Raw genomic sequence first — 18292 nt, 5'->3', positions numbered from 1 at the left:
ATTTAAAAGGCAGTAACAAAGTTTCACTTTGTTCAATGTAAAACTTTAGCTCCGCCTTCAAAACACTATGGTTATATTACTTATTTAAATGTGGCCTGCACATCACTTCTCGGCCTTTTGGCTAAGATCAGGTGTAGTTAAGATCAAGTTTAGTATCTGTTCTCATCAGTAAATGTGGCCTATGTTGCAAATTCAAAACGTTATTTCTAAAATTTTGCTGTATCAAATAAACTACATCTCAAATTTGACAGGCATGCCAACCCATACCCATTTTGTTTTATTTTCTCTCCTAACCACAGCACAAATAATGACTTCTTAAATTGGTTACGACTAGCAATAATATTAGGTAGATGGTTCAAAAAAGAGACTTTCAAGAATAATGATGGGACTTCTTAAAAATGATCTTAACATTTTATTGCTGTCTATACTTATCATATATGTAGTGCAAATAATGGCTTCTGATGGTTATAAAGCATTCCTGAATTATAGACTACAGCTATACACTTGACATACCTGCTTTATATAACATACAGTAATATTTAGACCTAATACAGAAATTCAGCTACTAGGAAAATTCTAATATACTGTATATAAAAAAGCTCTCTTCTTAGTTTCCCAGGGAAGACTAGCACAGTCTTAACTAATGATTAGTGAAATAATACAACCACAAATAGTAATAGGAGCTTGAGAAAAATATTTCTTTAAAAATGAATCACACACAAACACCTACCATTATACATACATTATAATCAGGCACAATTTTTAAATTGTGTTCAGTTATATGCTAAGAATGTGCATTACAAAGTTTAGCAAAATTAGTGAAAAGGGAAGCAAGTTCACCTTAGTGTTACACTTTTTCTTCAGTTAACTAGTAAACAGTTCAAGTTCTCACAAGCAATACAACACCTTTTTTATTTTTCACAGTTATTGAAATCAGTCAAATATTAAATAATTTAATTCAGAAGTATTATTTATGCACACAAACTACACCTGTAACAGCATGACCTTTTACCTGAAAAATAAAGGATGAAATATTACATTTACTTATTTACATATTGCCCATAATACTGATAGGCTTTTTTTTAATGCTTTGTTTTCTAAAAGTTGTATTGTTTTTAAACAAAAATAGATTTGAAAAGAATGAACCACAACAGTGCTACCAAAAAGTCACATCTTGTTACCAGACATCACTGTCCTTACAACAATTCAACTAATAAGATTTAAGATTTAACTTCATCCTAATGTATCAGAACATTAAAAAAAAACACAGTCTCAATGTACCTATTTAAATAAATCGTGCTTCCATAATAAGAGAGTATTCTTTAAAAATGAAAAACAGTAAAGAGCACACATTTTTACTCACAACACTGAATAATTAATGTAAACTTTTTGAATTTTTTTTCTTTAGACATTTTTCCTCTAGAGTAACTTTTCAAGGCCTTCTCATGAAGAGCCTTAAGTTTTATTGTCAAAATAAATGCACTTATTTTGGGAAACAGTTTGAAGTAAGTAATAAGCATTTGCCACTGTACTAACAACTTCTCTTGAAGTTCGCTTTCTATTTAGGTCACTAGCTTTTAAATAAAGCCAACCCTGGTTCTGCGTAACTTACTACATTTTACCTATAGTTATTCCCACAAAGGATGCAATATTATATTAGAAAGAAATATTACTTTAAATTTGTTGAAAAATAGAAGGACCAATTTAGAGCTCTGACCTAGGTTCAGTCCTGGAAATGGGTCTTTCATAAATTCAGATCCAATTACTTCCACAGTTTTATTATTGTTCAGTTTATTACTAACCTGACAAGCCTAATTAGGTAACATTTCACTCCCTCATTGTGTTTTATACAAAATGCTGTAGGAGAAAGTTAATAAAACACTATATAAAATATTAATTTTCTGTACCTTATAGTTCTTAGCATTAAAGGTGTTCTGTTAACTCTGAACATAAACATAAAGTAATCCTATTATCCAAATATGTAGTTTGGATTCTATTTCATTAAGCAACTGTCATTTCTACTACTAAATGCTGCCAACATTCAGTGAAAAGGCAGATTAAAAGAAGAAGCTATACTTCACTTGCTTCACACAGAAGTCTCATTAGGCACTCAATTGGCTATTCTTTTTTCACTGAAAGAATAAACCTTCACTTACCCTTTCTCTGTGACTACCTCTTTCCCAGTATATTGGTCACATATTATCTGAAAAACTTAAATAACAAATATACTTTTTAAAAGAATGTATATTCAATAAGTTTATATTTAATTCAATCTAATCTGCTCAATTAGAAATTTAATTCTGCCACAAAATTTTTTTAAAGCAATGTACTGAATTCCCAATCCAAGATTCCTTTATATATATATATATATATGCATCCTAAATTACCATCTTTTGAGATGTATAATTTCTTACAACATACTATGTGCAAAGTTACTTTTAACCACAAAACTTCAAACAACTGCTGCCTTTAAAATCAAGCAACATCCAATACTCCAGCAGCTACAAGTTGCCGTGAGAGCCAGTCCAACCCTTCATACAGTCCCATACCACTTCGAGCATCACAGCCCTGAATATACCAGCTACGGCCACAGCATAATTTATGGAGACTGAGTAGTTCAGTGATTTCTTCTACTGACAGTGCTCCAGCAACATCCTGAAAGATATATACACATATTTTTTATCGGTCCATCCAAATTATAATTTTTCTAATTATCACCATTTATAGAGAAATTTGTTGACAGTGTTCTAACAGAAGCCTGAACAAAAAACCTAGATTCATCTTTCAGTAATTATTCTGAGATTAATAAGAATAGAAAAAATTAGTTTGGTTTAACTAATTTATATGTGTGTGTATGTATATATTTTGTAAGGCTAGCTTAACAATGAAATCAATAAAGGCCTTGCAACCTAAAAGGAAACATACTGCCTAAGTAATTTTTTTATCTTTTGAGACAGAGTCTCACTCTGTCACCCAGACTGGAGTGCAGTGACATGATCTTGGCTCACTGCAACCTCTGCCTCCTGGTTCAAGCGATTCTCCTGCTTTGGCCTCCCAAGTAGCTGGGATTACAGGCATGTGCTAACATGCCCGGCTAATTTTTTTGTATTTTTAGTAGAGACGAGGTTTCACCATGTTAGTCAGGCTGGTCTCGAACTCCTGACCTCAAGTGATCCACCAACCTCAGCCTCCCAAAATGCAAGGATTGCAGGCATGAGCCACTGCGCCTGGCCTGCCTAAGTGTAAGGCATCAACTTAAAAAAAAAAAATTAACACATAGAAACCTTAATAAATGGTTTATATATAGGGTTATATATTGAAGAGTTCACTACATTCCCACTCTGAACACCCATTGCCCCAACTTCCCAGGAGCAACCACCAGTTACAACATATTTTTCCAGAAAATTTCCATGCACACTCATGCAAAGAGACACAAACAGGAACATAGTTTAGACTTTCTATAACTTGCAGGGTTTTCTGTTTGTTTTTTACGTAAACATGTTGAAGATGAGTATCTTTCCATTATCAGCACAGATGGTCTGCATTATTTTTAATATCAGAATTCCCTTCCATTGTGTGGCTGCAACATAATTTAACCAGTCCTATACTGAATGTTCAGATTGAAGTTTTGTGCTTATGTGCTATTATAAATCCATATATATACACATACATACATAAAGATACATAAACAAAAATAAGTTGACATACATTTATGTATATTTGCAAAATTATCTGTAGGATAACCTTTGGATATCTGTCTACCAGATATATAAAGGTAGAATTGCAGGGTAAAGGACTTTGATGAGTATTGCCAAATTGTCCTCCAAGAAAATGTCTCAGTTTAATAACCCACGAACAGTGTTGACCAGGCGCAGTGACTCACACCTGTAATCCCAGCACTCTGGGAGGATGAGGCGGGCAGATCACTTGAGGTCAGGAGTTTGAGACCAGCCTGACCAACACGATGAAACCCCGAATCTACTAAAAATACAAAAGTTAGCCGGGTGTGGTAGCAAGCACCTGTAATCCCAGCTACTTGGGAGGCTGAGGCAGGAGAATCGCTTGAACCTAGGAGGGGGAGGTTGCAGTGAGCAGAGGTTGTGCCACTGCACTCCAGCCTGGTGACAGAGCAAGACTCAGTCTCAAAATAATAATAGTAACAGTTGTATATAAGTCTGAGGATTATAAAACACTTTCATCTTTAACTATCTGATGAGCAGAAAACGGTATTTCACTGACTTATTTGCATGTCTTAACTATACCAGTTCTTAATAGTTTGCCTTTTTTATTAAGGGGAAAATTCTTTATTCTTCATCCTACTCTTCCCCTCCCATGACATCTCCTCTGCTCCACTTCTACTCTCCTTCTGCCTCTACTTAAAAGCATCTCATCCTCATAGAAAGGCTCAAGGTCTAGGAATCTTCAGCTACTCCCATTCCTTCATCCTCCCCATTCAGTCACCAGTTCTGCCTCAAAGTCTTTTCCATCTGCCTCTGCCTTTCTATTCCTCTAATTCAGACTCTTGTTAATGCTCACTTGAATTATTTAAGCAATTTACTGCATCTCCCTGTCTCCAGTCCTTTGCCCTGATTCATTCTACCCCTAGAATTACAGTATTGAAACACTGATATGATCTTATTACCCACTAATCCAACATTTTGATGACTCCTCCTTGCTCATAGAATAAAACCTAAATTTCTCAGTCTAGCACTGTCAGACCTTTACAGCATGGCCTTGTCTGTTATTCTAAATTCTCTTCATCCTCTACTGAGACCTGACATATAGATCTGCTTGATGTTCCCTAAACTAAAAACATTCATGCTATTATCTTCTCTGTCTATAATGTTCTTCCTTTCACATACTGACTCAGCCTCATGCATAATTTCAACTCAAATCCTACATTTTACAATCTTACAACATGCCACATTTAGAACTACTTTCCTAATTCCCGTAACACTGTGTTACTGAAGTTACTTATCAGTCTTCTTTGTATTCAGATCTCTTATGTGTTCATATGCATACACAGGAGTTTCTGGTGAGCATTAACTACCTTATTTCTATTTTGTATACTCCCAGGTACCCAGCACAGCATTTTCACATAGATTGTACTCAAAATACACAGAAGAAACTATAAATATCTATTGAACTGATTGTCTTCTGAAATATTTCCAGTTGCCTTTTGACATGCACAAAACTACTAAAATAAATATTCCAATATAAAAATGCATTACCTGTTTGTTAGCAAAAATCAGGAGCAGAGCATCTCGGAGTTCTTTTTCCGTTAACAACTTTGCAAGTTCGCTGTGTGCTTCACTAATTCTGTCTCTATGACTGCTATCTACAACAAACACAACAGCTACCCCCAAAAAAAACAAAAAACAAAAATAGTCACTTGCTAAAGTTCAGTAAATGAACCAAATATTTAATGATATCATTATTATGTTATGGTTAGAGTTTGTCTACCATCATTATTTTCACACAGAGGGTGCCTAGTATGGCAGGGGCACCTACAAATAATTAACGGTATGATTTCAAGTAGTTTACATACTTCTCAGGTTTAGTTTCCCCATCTAGGAAAGGATTTACAACACTTGCTCTATCAAATTCAAATTGGTCTGTATATCAAATAACTTTTTACATAACGAATTTCAAAATATGCCTCATGATCCTCTACCTACTGATGCTACTTGTTCTTCGAATACTACTTTTGTAATATTTAGTCTTTGAATAAAAGACTAAAAGATAAAAACCATCACCATTTTTATTTCTCCAAAGTATTATGTCTAAGTTAACTATCTCCAGACTTTCAACCATTCCTCATATTCAAAATTTCATTTTTGTAGGGCACAGTGGCTCACACCTATAATCCCAGCACTTTGGGAGGCTGAGGTGAGAAGATCACTTGAGCCCAGGAGTTCGAGACCCCTGGGCAATATAGTGAGATCTTATCTCTATAAAAAAAAAAATTAAAAATTAGCTGAATGTGGCCGGGCGCAGTGGCTCGTGCCTCTAATCCCAGCACTTTGGGAGGCCAAGACGGGCGGATCACGAGGTCAGGAGATCGAGACCATCCTGGCTAACATGGTGAAACCCCGTCTCTACTAAAAATACAAAAAAATTAGCCAGGCATGGTGGTGGGCGCCTGTAGTCCCAGCTACTCAGGAGGCTGAGGCAGGAGAATGGCGTGAACCTGGGAGGCGGAGCTTGCAGTGAGCCGAGATCACACCACTGCACTCCAGCCTGGGTGACAGAGCAAGACTCCATCTCAAAAAAAAAAAAAAAAAAATTAGCTGAATGTGGTGGCATACATCTAGTCCTAGCTACTTGGGAAGCTAAGGTGGGAAGATTGCTTGAGCCCAGGAGACAAAGGTGACAATGAAATGCAATCATGCCACTGTACTCCTGCCTGGGCAACAAAGCAAGATTCTGTCTCAAAAAAAAAAAAATACATTTTTTTCTATTAATTATGGTTCATAATAATATCAAAAATCTCAAAGTAAAAATAATTATTCAGTCTCTCATCTTGGTGGAAAGCAGAATAACATACAGAATAAGCGGCATGAGTGTAAGCATTATGTTGGGGTCTATGAGGCAGAAGTGTAGAGTAAGACCCAAATGTGACTAAAACCTATGTAGAGTATAGATATGATATAATACGGTTTGGTCAAAAGCAAGCTACTGTAAGTTCTTCTGCAGGTAATAACTATTTGTGAAAGAAATGTGGGAGTGGGGCTATAGTGAGATTATAATGGGATAAATGTTGAGTTTAACTGAATTCAGCAGAATCATACAACATAAATTCAACTCTATACCACTACGCTACCAGCAGTCACACCCATATAATACTGGTAATATACATTCTCTGTTAAGAGAAGCAAGAGTACTCTTAACTGACTATGTATCTAAGCTACGTATGGTTTTTATTCTGTAATAATGGTATATCAGGAATAAACTAAAAGTATATATCCTAATCTTTCTACTTTCATTTTTTACAAGTTAAGAAACTGGCCACAGGTACTTAAGTATACAGTCAACGACTTAATCATAAGTATCAGCTTTGCTAGTTAAATCAGTACACTGAAAACTGTCATCCTAAAAATGTGAAAAATTAAATGTCATTTTTAACTCTCACCTTGAGTATTGAGGTAATAATGTTTCCACAATGGTCTTAATTTGTGTTTTCCACCTACATCCCAAATAGTGAATTTTAGATTTTTATATTCTACAGTTTCCACGTTAAAACCTGTTTTTTAAAAAAAAGTTACTTTTATACTATATTTGTATTTACAATGAATGACACATCAAACACAGACAACCCCCAGTTTATAACTGTGACTTATCAATTATCTACATGCAGCAATATCTACTGAAGCCTAATCAACCCCATTCCTACTCCTACATGGTGAATGTATACCTGTAACAGCTCCTAGCCCTCTAAACCTCCACCAAGGTCCTTAGGACCTTGGGATCCATGTACCTTCCAGCTCTGTTCCACTACTACCCCCCACCCCACACCCTCAGCCAGGATCACCAATCCTCTATTCCTTCCAACTGTCCCACCAATACTCTGTTTCTTCTTTTTATCCCCATCCACATTTCAATCCCATAGTCATACAATCTTGCATTTTTTTCTCTGATATGCTGATATCTTAGAGCCAGAAAAGAGCCCACCACCATGACAGATCAGTATCAAATAAGACCCCAAGAACTTGGCTGTAAGCTAGGGTTTGTCTATTAAGGTAAAAACCAATATTCATACTTACCAATTGTTGGAATGGGCTGCATGAATTCATCCTGTTTTAACTTAAACAAGATAGTAGTTTTTCCAGCACCATCCAATCCTAACGTAACGACCCGAATTTCCATTTTTGGTCCAATGTGAACTCGATTATCCTATAATTTAAATATTTTTAAATATGTTTGACATGCAGTTAGAAAGTAATAGCATTTAGCACCTTTATTATTTCTACATCTCCTATTCATTCCTCAACCATTGCAATCTGAATTGTATTCCTCAAAATACTGAGTCTGATCTCAAGAATATGAACTCCTTCCCCATGGCTAAATCTTGCCTTAGTAAAACTGACCACTTTGTCTTTGTATAACAGAATACACATACCCACTTAATTTTCTCAGATTTTCTAACTCAAATGAATCCTCTAAATCTTAAACATGTTTTTATGCTATACTAAAAAAATCACAATAAGGCTAAATTAATTAAAATGAAAAAGTGCTGCTCAACTCCCAGAAATTTCTACTATGAATCTGATGTATATCCCTCCAGACACTTTCCCATGCACATACTGGCCAACATACACAAACAAAACAAATTTTTTTTTAAAAAAGTATTACCCACACATTGAAACTAATGTGTTTCACTCAACAGCGTATTATGGAATCCTGTCAATACATATTGACCAACCTTTTTCTTTTAATGGCTTCTTTACATTTCATAAACCACAATTTAACTAAACCCCCAACTGATAGATTTTAGGTAATTTCTGATTTTATGATATTACAAATAATGCTATAATGAACATTTTTATATATTACTAGCTGCATGATTTCTCTGCTTCACTTCTTTCATCTCATAAAAGGAGGATTAAAATAGTACAAAATTTACATAGGATTCTTGAAAGGATTAATTTTTAAGAATACATATAAAAGTCCTTACAACAGTTCCCAAAATATATGTGTTATTTTTGCTTACTCCTTTGAGCACTCTTTGCTTGGATTTTATGATACAAACTTTTCCTGGTTTGGTTTTATCCCATTTTTGGATGTTCCTTCTAATTTTTCTTTAATCCAGCTCTTAAATGTTGGTATTCTTGAGGGTCTATATGAGGCCTCCTTCTCATTCTACGTATTTTCATTCTCTTCATGAGCTTTAATTACCATGTATATTATGGCTCCAAATCTATACTTAAGTCCAGTTATACACCTCAGAAATAAAACAATATATGGAACAGAACTACTTCTGTGAGAACTCTAGAGAACAGTTAAGAAACTACAGCACCCAGGCCATAAAACCAAGAAGGCATTCCAGTGAAAGGGGTAATAAAATTCGGGGCATTCTGTGCACTCATCCCTGCCCTTCCCCATATCTGACATAGTGAGCATGAGGTACAACCAGGAGGAAACTACAAAATACTAGCAAACTGAATTCAACAACACATTAGGCCGGGCGCGGTGGCTCATGCCTGTAATCCCAGCACTTTGGGAGGCCGAGGTGGGGGGTGGATCACCTGAGGTTAGGAGTTCGAGACCAGCCTGACCAACATAGAGAAACCCCGTCTCTACTAAAAATACAAAATTACCCAGGCATGGTGGCGCATGCCTGTAATCTCAGCTACAAGGAGGCTGAGGCAGAAGAATCGCTTGAACCCGGAAGGTGGAGATTGCAGTGAGCCGAGATCGCGCCATTGCACTCCAGCCTGGGCAACAAGAGCGAAACTCCGCCTCAAAAAAAAAAAAAAACACACATTAAAGGGATTGTACGCCATGACCAAATGGGCTTTATACCTGGAAGGCAAGAATTATTCATCATCAATCAGCATAATACACAGAATGACAGAAAAAAAGCATGTAATCATCTCAATAGTTGCAGAAAAAGCATTTAACAAAATTCAATACCCTTTCATAATAAAAACATTCAACAAACTAGGAATAGCAGGAAACTGCCTCAGTTAACATACACCATATATGAAATGCCCACGGCTAACATCATACTCAAAAAACTGAAAGCTTTTTCTCTAATATAAAGAACAAGAAGATGCCCACAGAGCAATTAGGCAAGAAAAATAATAAAAGACATCCAAATTGTAAACGAAGATGTAAAATTATATCTCTTCACAGATGACATGATCTTGTATGTAGAAAACCCTGAAGAGTCCACACAAAAAGACCTATTAGAAAGAATAAAGTCAACAAAGTTTCAGGATATAAAATCAACATGAAAATCAGTTGCATTTCTATACATTAACGATAAAAATCCCAAAAGGAAATTAAGGAAACAATTCTACTTAAAATAGCATCAAAATTATACTTTCAGGGATCATTTTTATAGCTTATGACTAAAGAAGTTTCTCTGAACATGTACAGAAAAAAAAGTTTAAGAAACTTAGGAATAAACTCAACCAAGATGGTGAAAGACTTAAGATACTATGTTGGTGCAAAAGTAACTGCGGCTTTTGCCAGAACTTTTAATGGCAAAAACCACTATTACTTTTGCACCAACCTAATATGTAGGCATACACCTAACCAAGATGGTGAAAGACTTGTACACTAAAAACTACAAATATTGCTAAAATAAATTAAGACATAAATAGACATTCCATGTCCATGGATTGAAAGACATAAAATATTAAGATATGAATAACAGCCCAGGTAATTTATATAGATTCAATGCAATCCCTATCAAAATCCCAATCATGTTTTTTGTGGAGATAGAAAAAATTAAGCTAAAATTTATAAGGAAGCTCAAGTGACCCTGAATAGCCAAAACAATTTCGAAAAAGAAAAAAGTGGGAGGACTCACACTTCCTTACTTCAAAATATATTACAAAGCTAATGTATTGTTCTGTTTTTGCACTGCTATAAAGAAATACCTGAGACTGGGTAATTTATAAAGAAAAGTTTAATTGGCTCACAGTTCCACAGGCAGTACAGGAAGCATGATGCTGGCATCGGCTTGGCTTCAGGGAAAGCCTCAGGAAACTTACAATCATGGTGGAAAGCAAAGAGGGAGTGAGGCATTTCACATGGCAGGAGCAGAAGCAAGAGAGAGGGTGGGGGAGGTGCCACACACTTTTAAAAGACCAGATCTCATGAGAACTCACCTATTATGGCAAACACAGTACCAAGGGGGATGATACTAAACCATTCATGAGAAACTGCCCCCATGATCCAGTCACCTCCAACCAGGCCCCATTTCAACATTGGGGATTACAACTGGAAATGAGATTTGGGCAGGAACATAGATCCAAGCCATATCAGCTACAATAATGAAAACTATGTGGTACTGGCATAAAGATGAGACATACAAACCAACAGAATAGAAGAGAGAGCCCAGAAATAAACTCTCAGGAATAGGGTCACATGATCTTCAACAAGGGTGCCAGGACCACTCAATGAAAAGACAGTCTCTTCAATAAATGATGCTGGGGAAACTGGATATCTACATGCAAAAGGATGTTGTGTATCTTACACCATCTACAAAAATTAACTCAAAATGGCCATAAACTTAAGACCCCAAACCATGAAACTCCTAGAAGAAAAAACAGAGGAAAAGCCTCATGACACTGCATTTGAGAGTGACTTCATGGATACATGAAAAGCACAGTAAAAAAAAAAAAAAAAAAAAAAAAAAGCAAAAATAGACTACATCAAATTTACAATTTTTGTGCATAAAATGAAAAAATCAACAGAGTGAAAAATTGACCTATGAAATGGGAGAAAATATTTGAAAGTCACAGATCTGATAGGGAATTAATATCCAGAATATACAAAGAACTCCTACAATTCAACAACAAAAATAGTCAACCCAATCAAAAAGTGAGCGAAGGGCTGAAATAGACATATTCAAGGCAATATACAGATGGCCAACAATTATATGAAAAGATGGTTAACGGCACTAGTCATCAGAGACATGGATATCGAAACAAATAAGGTATCATTTCAAGCCAATCAGGATGGCTACTATCCAAAAACAGAAAATAACAAGTGTTGGTGAAAATGTGGAGAAACTGCACCCTTGTGCACCACTGGTGGAACTGTAATATGGTGCAACCATTATGGAAAACAGTATGGTGATTCCTCAAAAAATTAAAAACAGAACTACTATATGATCTACCAACTTCACTTCTGGGTATATATCCAAAAGACCATGAAAGCAGGGTCTTGAAGAGATATTTGCACACTCACGTGCACAGCAGCACTATTCCCAGTAAACCAAGAAGTGGAAGCTACCCAAGTTTCCATCAACAGATGAATGAACAAACAAAATGTGTTATACACATTGTATTAGTCCATTTTCATGCTGCTGATAAAGACATACCCGAGACTGGGAAGAAAAAGAGGTTTAATTAGACTTACAGTTCCACATGGCTGGGGAAGCCTCAGAATCATGACAGGAGGCAAAAAGCACTTCTTACATGGCAGCGGCAAGAGAAAAATGAGGAAGAAGCAAAAGCGGAAACCCCTGATAAACCCATCAGATCTCGTGAGACTTAATCACTATCACAAGAATAGCACAGGAAAGACCAGCTCCCATGATTCAATTACCTCACCCTGGGTCCCTCCCTAACACATGGGAATTCTGAGACATACAATTCAAGTTGAGATTTGGGTGGGGGCACACCCAAAATCTCAAGCATATCATTCTTCCCCTGGCCCCTCCAAACCCTGCCCCTACAGCAAACTTCTGCCTAGGCTTCCAGGTGTTTCCATACATCTTCTGAAATCTAAGCAGAGGTTCCCAAACCTCTATTCTTGACTTCTGTGTACCCACAGGCTCAACACCACATGGAAGCTGCCCAGGCTTGGGGATTCCACCCTCTGAAGCCACAGCCCGAGCTCTACATTGGCCCCTTTCAGCCACAGCTGGAGCAGCTGGGACTCAGGGCATCAAGTCCCCAGGCTGCACACAGCATGGGGACCCTGGGACCAGCCCATGAAACCACTTTTTCCTCCTGGACCTCCAGGCCTGTGATGGGAGGGGCTGCCATGAAGGTCTCTGACATGGCCTGGAGACATTTTCCCCTTGGTCTTAGGTATTAACATTAGGTTCCTTGCTACTTATGCAAATTTCTGCAGCCGGCTTGAATTTTTCCCCAGAAAATGGGTTTTTCTTCTCCATTGCACAATCAGGACGCAAATTTTCCAAACTTTTACGCTCTGCTTCCCTTATAAAACTGAAGGCCTTTAACAGAACCCAAGTCACCTCTTGAATGCTTTGCTGCTTAGAAATTTCTTCCACCAGATACCCTAAATCACCTCTCTCAAGTTCAAAGTTCCACAAATGTCTAGGCAAATGCCACCAGTCTCTTTGCTAAAACAGTAACAAGAGTCACCTTCGTTCCAGTTCCCAAAAAGTTCCTCGTCTCCCTCTGAGACCACCTCAGCCTGGATTTCGCCGTCCATATCATTATCAGTATTTTTGTCAAAGTCATTCAACAAGTCTCTAGGAAGTTCCAAACTTTCTCACACTTTCCTGTCTTCTTCTTAGCCCTCCAAACTGTTCCACCCGCTACCTGTTACCCAGTTCCAAAGTTGCCTGCACATTTTTGGGTATCCTTTCAGCAACGCATCACTCTACTGGTACCAATTTACTGTATTAGTCCATTTTCACGCTGCTGATAAGGACATACCCGAAACTGGGAACAAAAAGAGGTTTAATTGGACTTACAGTTCCACATGGCTCGGGAGGCCTCAGAATTATGGCAGGGGGCAAAAGGTACTTCTTACATGGTGGTGGCAAGAGAAAAATGAGGAAGAAGCAAAAGCAGAAACCCCTAATAAGCCCATCACCTCTCATAAGACTTATTCACTATCACAAGAATAGCATGGGACAGACTGGCCCCCATTATTCAATTACCTCCCCCTGGGTCCCTCCCAAAACGTGGGAATTCTGGGAGATACAATTCAAATTGAGATTTGGGTGGGGACACAGCCAAACCATATCACACATGCAATGGAATATTACTCAGCTTTAAAATGGAAGAAAATCCTTTCACATGCTACAATATGGATAAATTTTGATGACAGGCCAAGTGGAATAAGCCAGCCACAAAAAGGCAAATACTGTATGATTCCACTTATATGAGGTATCTAGTCAAATTCATAAGGGAAAAATACAATAGTGGTTACCAGGGACCAATGAGAGGGGGCAGAGGGGAACTGTTTAAAGGGTATAGAGTTTCAGTTCTACAAAATGAAAACTTTCTGGATATCTGTTTAACAATGTGAATATACTTAACAGTACTGAACTGTACATTTTTAAATGGTTGAGATAGATAGCAAATTTTTTATTATGTGTTTTTTACTACGATAAATAAATGTGGCATATCCTCACAATGAAGTACCTTGCAGCTGGAAAAAGGAACAAAAAATGTCACTTTATACTGCTACAGAGTGATGTTTAGGATGTACAGCTAAGTAAAAAGAGCAGGAAAAAAAAGTGTGTAAGGTATTCCACCTTTTAAATCCAAGTGGTGTGCATACAAATATATAAACATATGTCTCTATACTTTTTAAAATGATGACTAAAACTAAGAAAAAATTCTAAATGATTTTCTATGGGGAATGAAGTAAAAAGGGTAGAAGGACCAGGCATAAAAGCTAGATTTCTCTGAATAAACCTTGCTTTGAACATTTGACTCTGGATCACATGAACATTTCACATAATTGTGAAAACATAATTAAATTAAAAAAAAACCAGCCCCTAAAAATGGAAAGCAAAATGGTACACATGAACACTTTTTAATCAGGGAGAACCCACTTTAAAAGAGGTTTAAATATATCAACCAAATCCCAAGTATGAAACTTTGCTTGGATTGTATCTAAAATAAAGCAACCATTAAAAAAATTGTTTTGAAAACAATCTGAGAAATTTGAATACTAACAAGTTGATAATATTAGTGAAAATATCAGAGATTCATTATTAAACTTTTTTGTGTGTAATAATGATATTTTGGCTTTTTTTTTTAAGTGACGGGAATTTCACTGTATTTCCCAGGCTGGTCTTGAAGTCTTGGGCTCAAGCCATCCTCTCACCTCAGCCTCCTGAGTAACTTGGACTATAAGGTATGCCACCATGCCCAATTATGTTTGTTTTGTTTTGTTTTTGAGGCGGGGTTTTGCTCTTGTTACCCAGGCTGAAGTGCAGTGGCGTGATCTCAGCTCACTGTAACCTCTGCCTCCTGGTTTCAAGTGATTATCCTGCCTCAGCCTCCCAAGTAGCTGGGATTACAGGCATGCACCACTATGCCAAAAATTTTTGTACTTTTAGTAGAGATGGGGTTTCTCCATGTTGGTCAGGCTGGTCTCAAACTCCTGAACTCAGGTGATCCACCCGCCTCGGCCTCCCAAAGTGCTGTTATTACAGGTGTGAGCCACCGCACCCGGCCCCAATTATGTTTTTAAAAAGAGTCCTTATCTTTTGGAGATACACCCTAAAATATTTCATAGATGAAATAAGATATTGGGATGAAATAATATGATATTAGGATTTGCTTCAAAATACCCTGGGAGATTGCAGGTACGAAAAGGAGTAGGTAAAAGGGGAGATGAAATAAGTTTATAATTGCTCAAGTGGGTGATGGATACAGGAAGATTCATTATATATACCATATATATACCATTTATATTTTCTTATTTTTACTTTTTTAAATTTAAAAATATGGCACACTTCACAAATTTGTGTGTCATCCTTGCACAGGGGCCATGCTAATCTTCTTATTCCAATTTTAGTATATGTGCTGCCAAAGTGAGCACACCATTTCTATTTTCCACTGATAAAAGTTTTCTTAAAAAGCCCCTAATTCATGAATTTCATGGTTGTCTCTTTAAGGTGATTATCATGAAATGTAAATCAATTATGATTTGTCAGAAAAAATACCTAAAAATAAAGTACAGTACATTACCTTTGTAAAAGTGACAGGGATGCTGGCATCCAACTGAATGTGATCTGCAACTTCTGTAAACTGCTGCTGCTGTTTCTGCAATGTTTCCAGTAACCTTGTAATTTCCTGTTTTGCCAAGACAACTCTACAATCATCCTGTAAGAGGCAAAACAATATTTCTTATAAACTTTTTATAAGAAATAAGGAAAAGAGACTTATATTACCAACTCACAATAAAAGCAGTTTTAACATTATAGTAGTCGAAGTTAAATGTAAATTTGACAGGAATAATAATTTAGCATTAATAAATAATTTAAGGACTTAGCAACAAAAGAACGGATAAATTGTAGCATATAGATAAATGGAACACTACATCACAGTGAGAATAAACCATAGCTACACGTGATGATAGAAATTTCACAAACATAATGTGGAGTATAAGAAGACATGGCATGGAGAATTCATACTGTATGATTTCATTTAATTACCAAAACAACCAAAATTAAGATATACATTAGAAGTCAAGATAGTGGTTTATCATGGTGGGAAAGGCAGGTAGCGGCCAGAAGTGAGTATGAGGGAACTACTGGGGTACTGACAATGTTCTGGTACTTGATCTGAGTGCTAGTTACACATTAATGATCAGTCTGAAAATTCAGCCACCCCTCCCCCTCCCCCTCCCCCTCCCTCTCCCCACGGTCTCCCTCTGCCTCTCTTTCCACGGTCTCCCTCTGATGCCGAGCCAAAGCTGGACTGTACCGCTGCCATCTCGGCTCACTGCAACCTCCCTGCCTGATTCTCCCGCCTCGGCCTGCCAAGTGCCTGCGATTGCAGGTGCGCGCCGCCACGCCTGACTGGTTTTCGTATTTTTTTGGTGGAGACAGGGTTTCGCTGTGTTGGCCGGGCTGGTCTCCAGCTCCTAACCGCCAGTGATCCGCCAGCCTCGGCCTCCCGAGGTGCCGGGATTGCAGACGGAGTCTCATTCACTCAGTGCTCAATGGTGCCCAGGCTGGAGTGCAGTGGCGTGATCTCGGGATGCTACAACCTCCACCTCCCAGCCGCCTGCCTTGGCCTTCCAAAATGCCGAGATTGCAGCCTCTGCCCGGCCGCCACCCCGTCTGGGAAGTGAGGAGCGTCTCTGCCTGGCCGCCCATCGTCTGGGATGTGAGGAGCCCCTCTGCCTGGCTGCCCAGTCTGGAAAGTGAGGAGCGTCTCTGCCCGGCCACCATCCCATCTAGGAAGTGAGGAGCGTCTCTGCCCGGCCGCCCATCGTCTGAGATGTGGGGAGCGCCTCTGCCCCACCGCCCCTTATGAGAGGTGAGGAGCGTCTCTGCCCGGCCTCCCCGTCTGAGAAGTGAGGAGACAATCCACCCAGCAGCCGCCCTGTCTGAGAAGTGAGGAGCCCCTCCGCCTGGCAGCCGCCCCGTCTGAGAAGTGAGGAGCCCCTCCGCCCGGCAGCCGCCCCGTCTGGGAAGTGAGGAGCATCTCCGCCCGGCAGCCACCCCATCCGGGAGGGAGGTGGGGGGTCAGCCCCACGCCCGGCCAGCCGCCCCGTCCGGGAGGGAGGTGGGGAGGTCAGCCCCCAGCCCGGCCAGCCGCCCCGTCCGGGAGGTGAGGGGCGCCTCTGCCCGGCCACCCCTACTGGGAAGTGAGGAGCCCCTCTGCCCGGCCACCACCCCGTCTGGGAGGTGTACCCAACAGCTCATTGAGAACGGGCCATGACGACGATGGCGGTTTTGTGGAATAGAAAAGGGGGAAAGGTGGGGAAAAGATTGAGAAATCGGATGGTTGCTGTGTCTGTGTGGAAAGAAGTAGACATGGGAGACTTTTCATTTTGTTCTGTACTAAGAAAAATTCTTCTGCCTTGGGATCCTATTGATCCATGACCTTACTACCCCCAACCCTGTGCTCTCTGAAACATGTGCTGTGTCCACTCAGGGTTGAATGGATTAAGGGCAGTGCAAGATTGCTTTGTTAAACAGATGCTTGAAGGCAGCATGCTCGTTAAGAGTCGTCACCACTCCCTAATCTCAAGTACCCAGGGACACAAACACTGCGGAAGGCCACAGGGTCCTCTGCCTAGGAAAACCAGAGACCATTGTTCACTTGTTTATCTGCTGACCTTCCCTCCACTATTGTCCTATGACCCTGCCAAATCCCCCTCTGTGAGAAACACCCAAGAATGATCAATTAAAAAATAAAATAAAATAAAATAAAAAAATATATATATATAAATTAGTTCCAAAAAAAAAGAAAATTCAGCCAACTGAATACTTATGCATACATTTCTATATCTATGTTCTACGTCTATAAAAAGTTTAAAAAATAATTTCAGATATACATGTATTTGTTAAAAAAAATAAAGAATACAGGTCCACTCCTCAAAGTCAAGAACTTTCCAGTTTCTTGAATATTATTCCAGACTATCTATACATATACCAACATAGTCTTTATATGAAAGAGATCTCCCAATAATATGCAAGCTCCATAAGAACGGTAGTATTATCTGTTTTTGCTCACTGTTAGATACTCATGTTAGTTGACAGCAATTCCACTGTTTCAGTTGTTCAGGACAAACGCTGACGTCATTATTGCTTTCTCTTTCCTGCATGCCCTACGTACAATCTGTTAACAAATCCTTTTGAACATCCAGAATCTGGGCACTTCTAATC

General features: G+C 38.5%; 1 protein-coding gene and 1 pseudogene across 2 annotated transcripts in view; both read right to left on the bottom strand.

The window, feature by feature from the left end:
• Nucleotides 1-399: 399 nt before the first annotated feature.
• Nucleotides 400-18292, bottom strand: part of TRIM23 (tripartite motif containing 23) — a 36442-nt gene continuing 18549 nt past the window's right edge. Inside the window, exons 7-12 of one of the 2 annotated variants that reach the window (XM_063700720.1) lie at nucleotides 15642-15776; nucleotides 7764-7893; nucleotides 7133-7243; nucleotides 5232-5356; nucleotides 2550-2655; nucleotides 2012-2211 (exon numbers count right to left, since the gene is read on the bottom strand). In XM_063700720.1, coding sequence (XP_063556790.1) covers nucleotides 2153-2211; nucleotides 2550-2655; nucleotides 5232-5356; nucleotides 7133-7243; nucleotides 7764-7893; nucleotides 15642-15776 — 666 coding nt within the window. In that variant the 3' untranslated portion in view covers nucleotides 2012-2152. Of the gene's footprint in view, nucleotides 2656-5231; nucleotides 5357-7132; nucleotides 7244-7763; nucleotides 7894-15641; nucleotides 15777-18292 lie in introns of both variants that reach the window. The other variant, XM_019013277.4, reaches the window with a different exon arrangement.
• On the bottom strand, nucleotides 15392-15492 carry LOC115931385 (uncharacterized; annotated as a pseudogene).

The sequence above is a fragment of the Gorilla gorilla genome, chromosome 19 (assembly GCF_029281585.2).
Source record: "Gorilla gorilla gorilla isolate KB3781 chromosome 19, NHGRI_mGorGor1-v2.1_pri, whole genome shotgun sequence".
NCBI lineage: Eukaryota > Metazoa > Chordata > Mammalia > Primates > Hominidae > Gorilla > Gorilla gorilla.
This window is presented reverse-complemented; position numbering and strand designations above follow the sequence as displayed.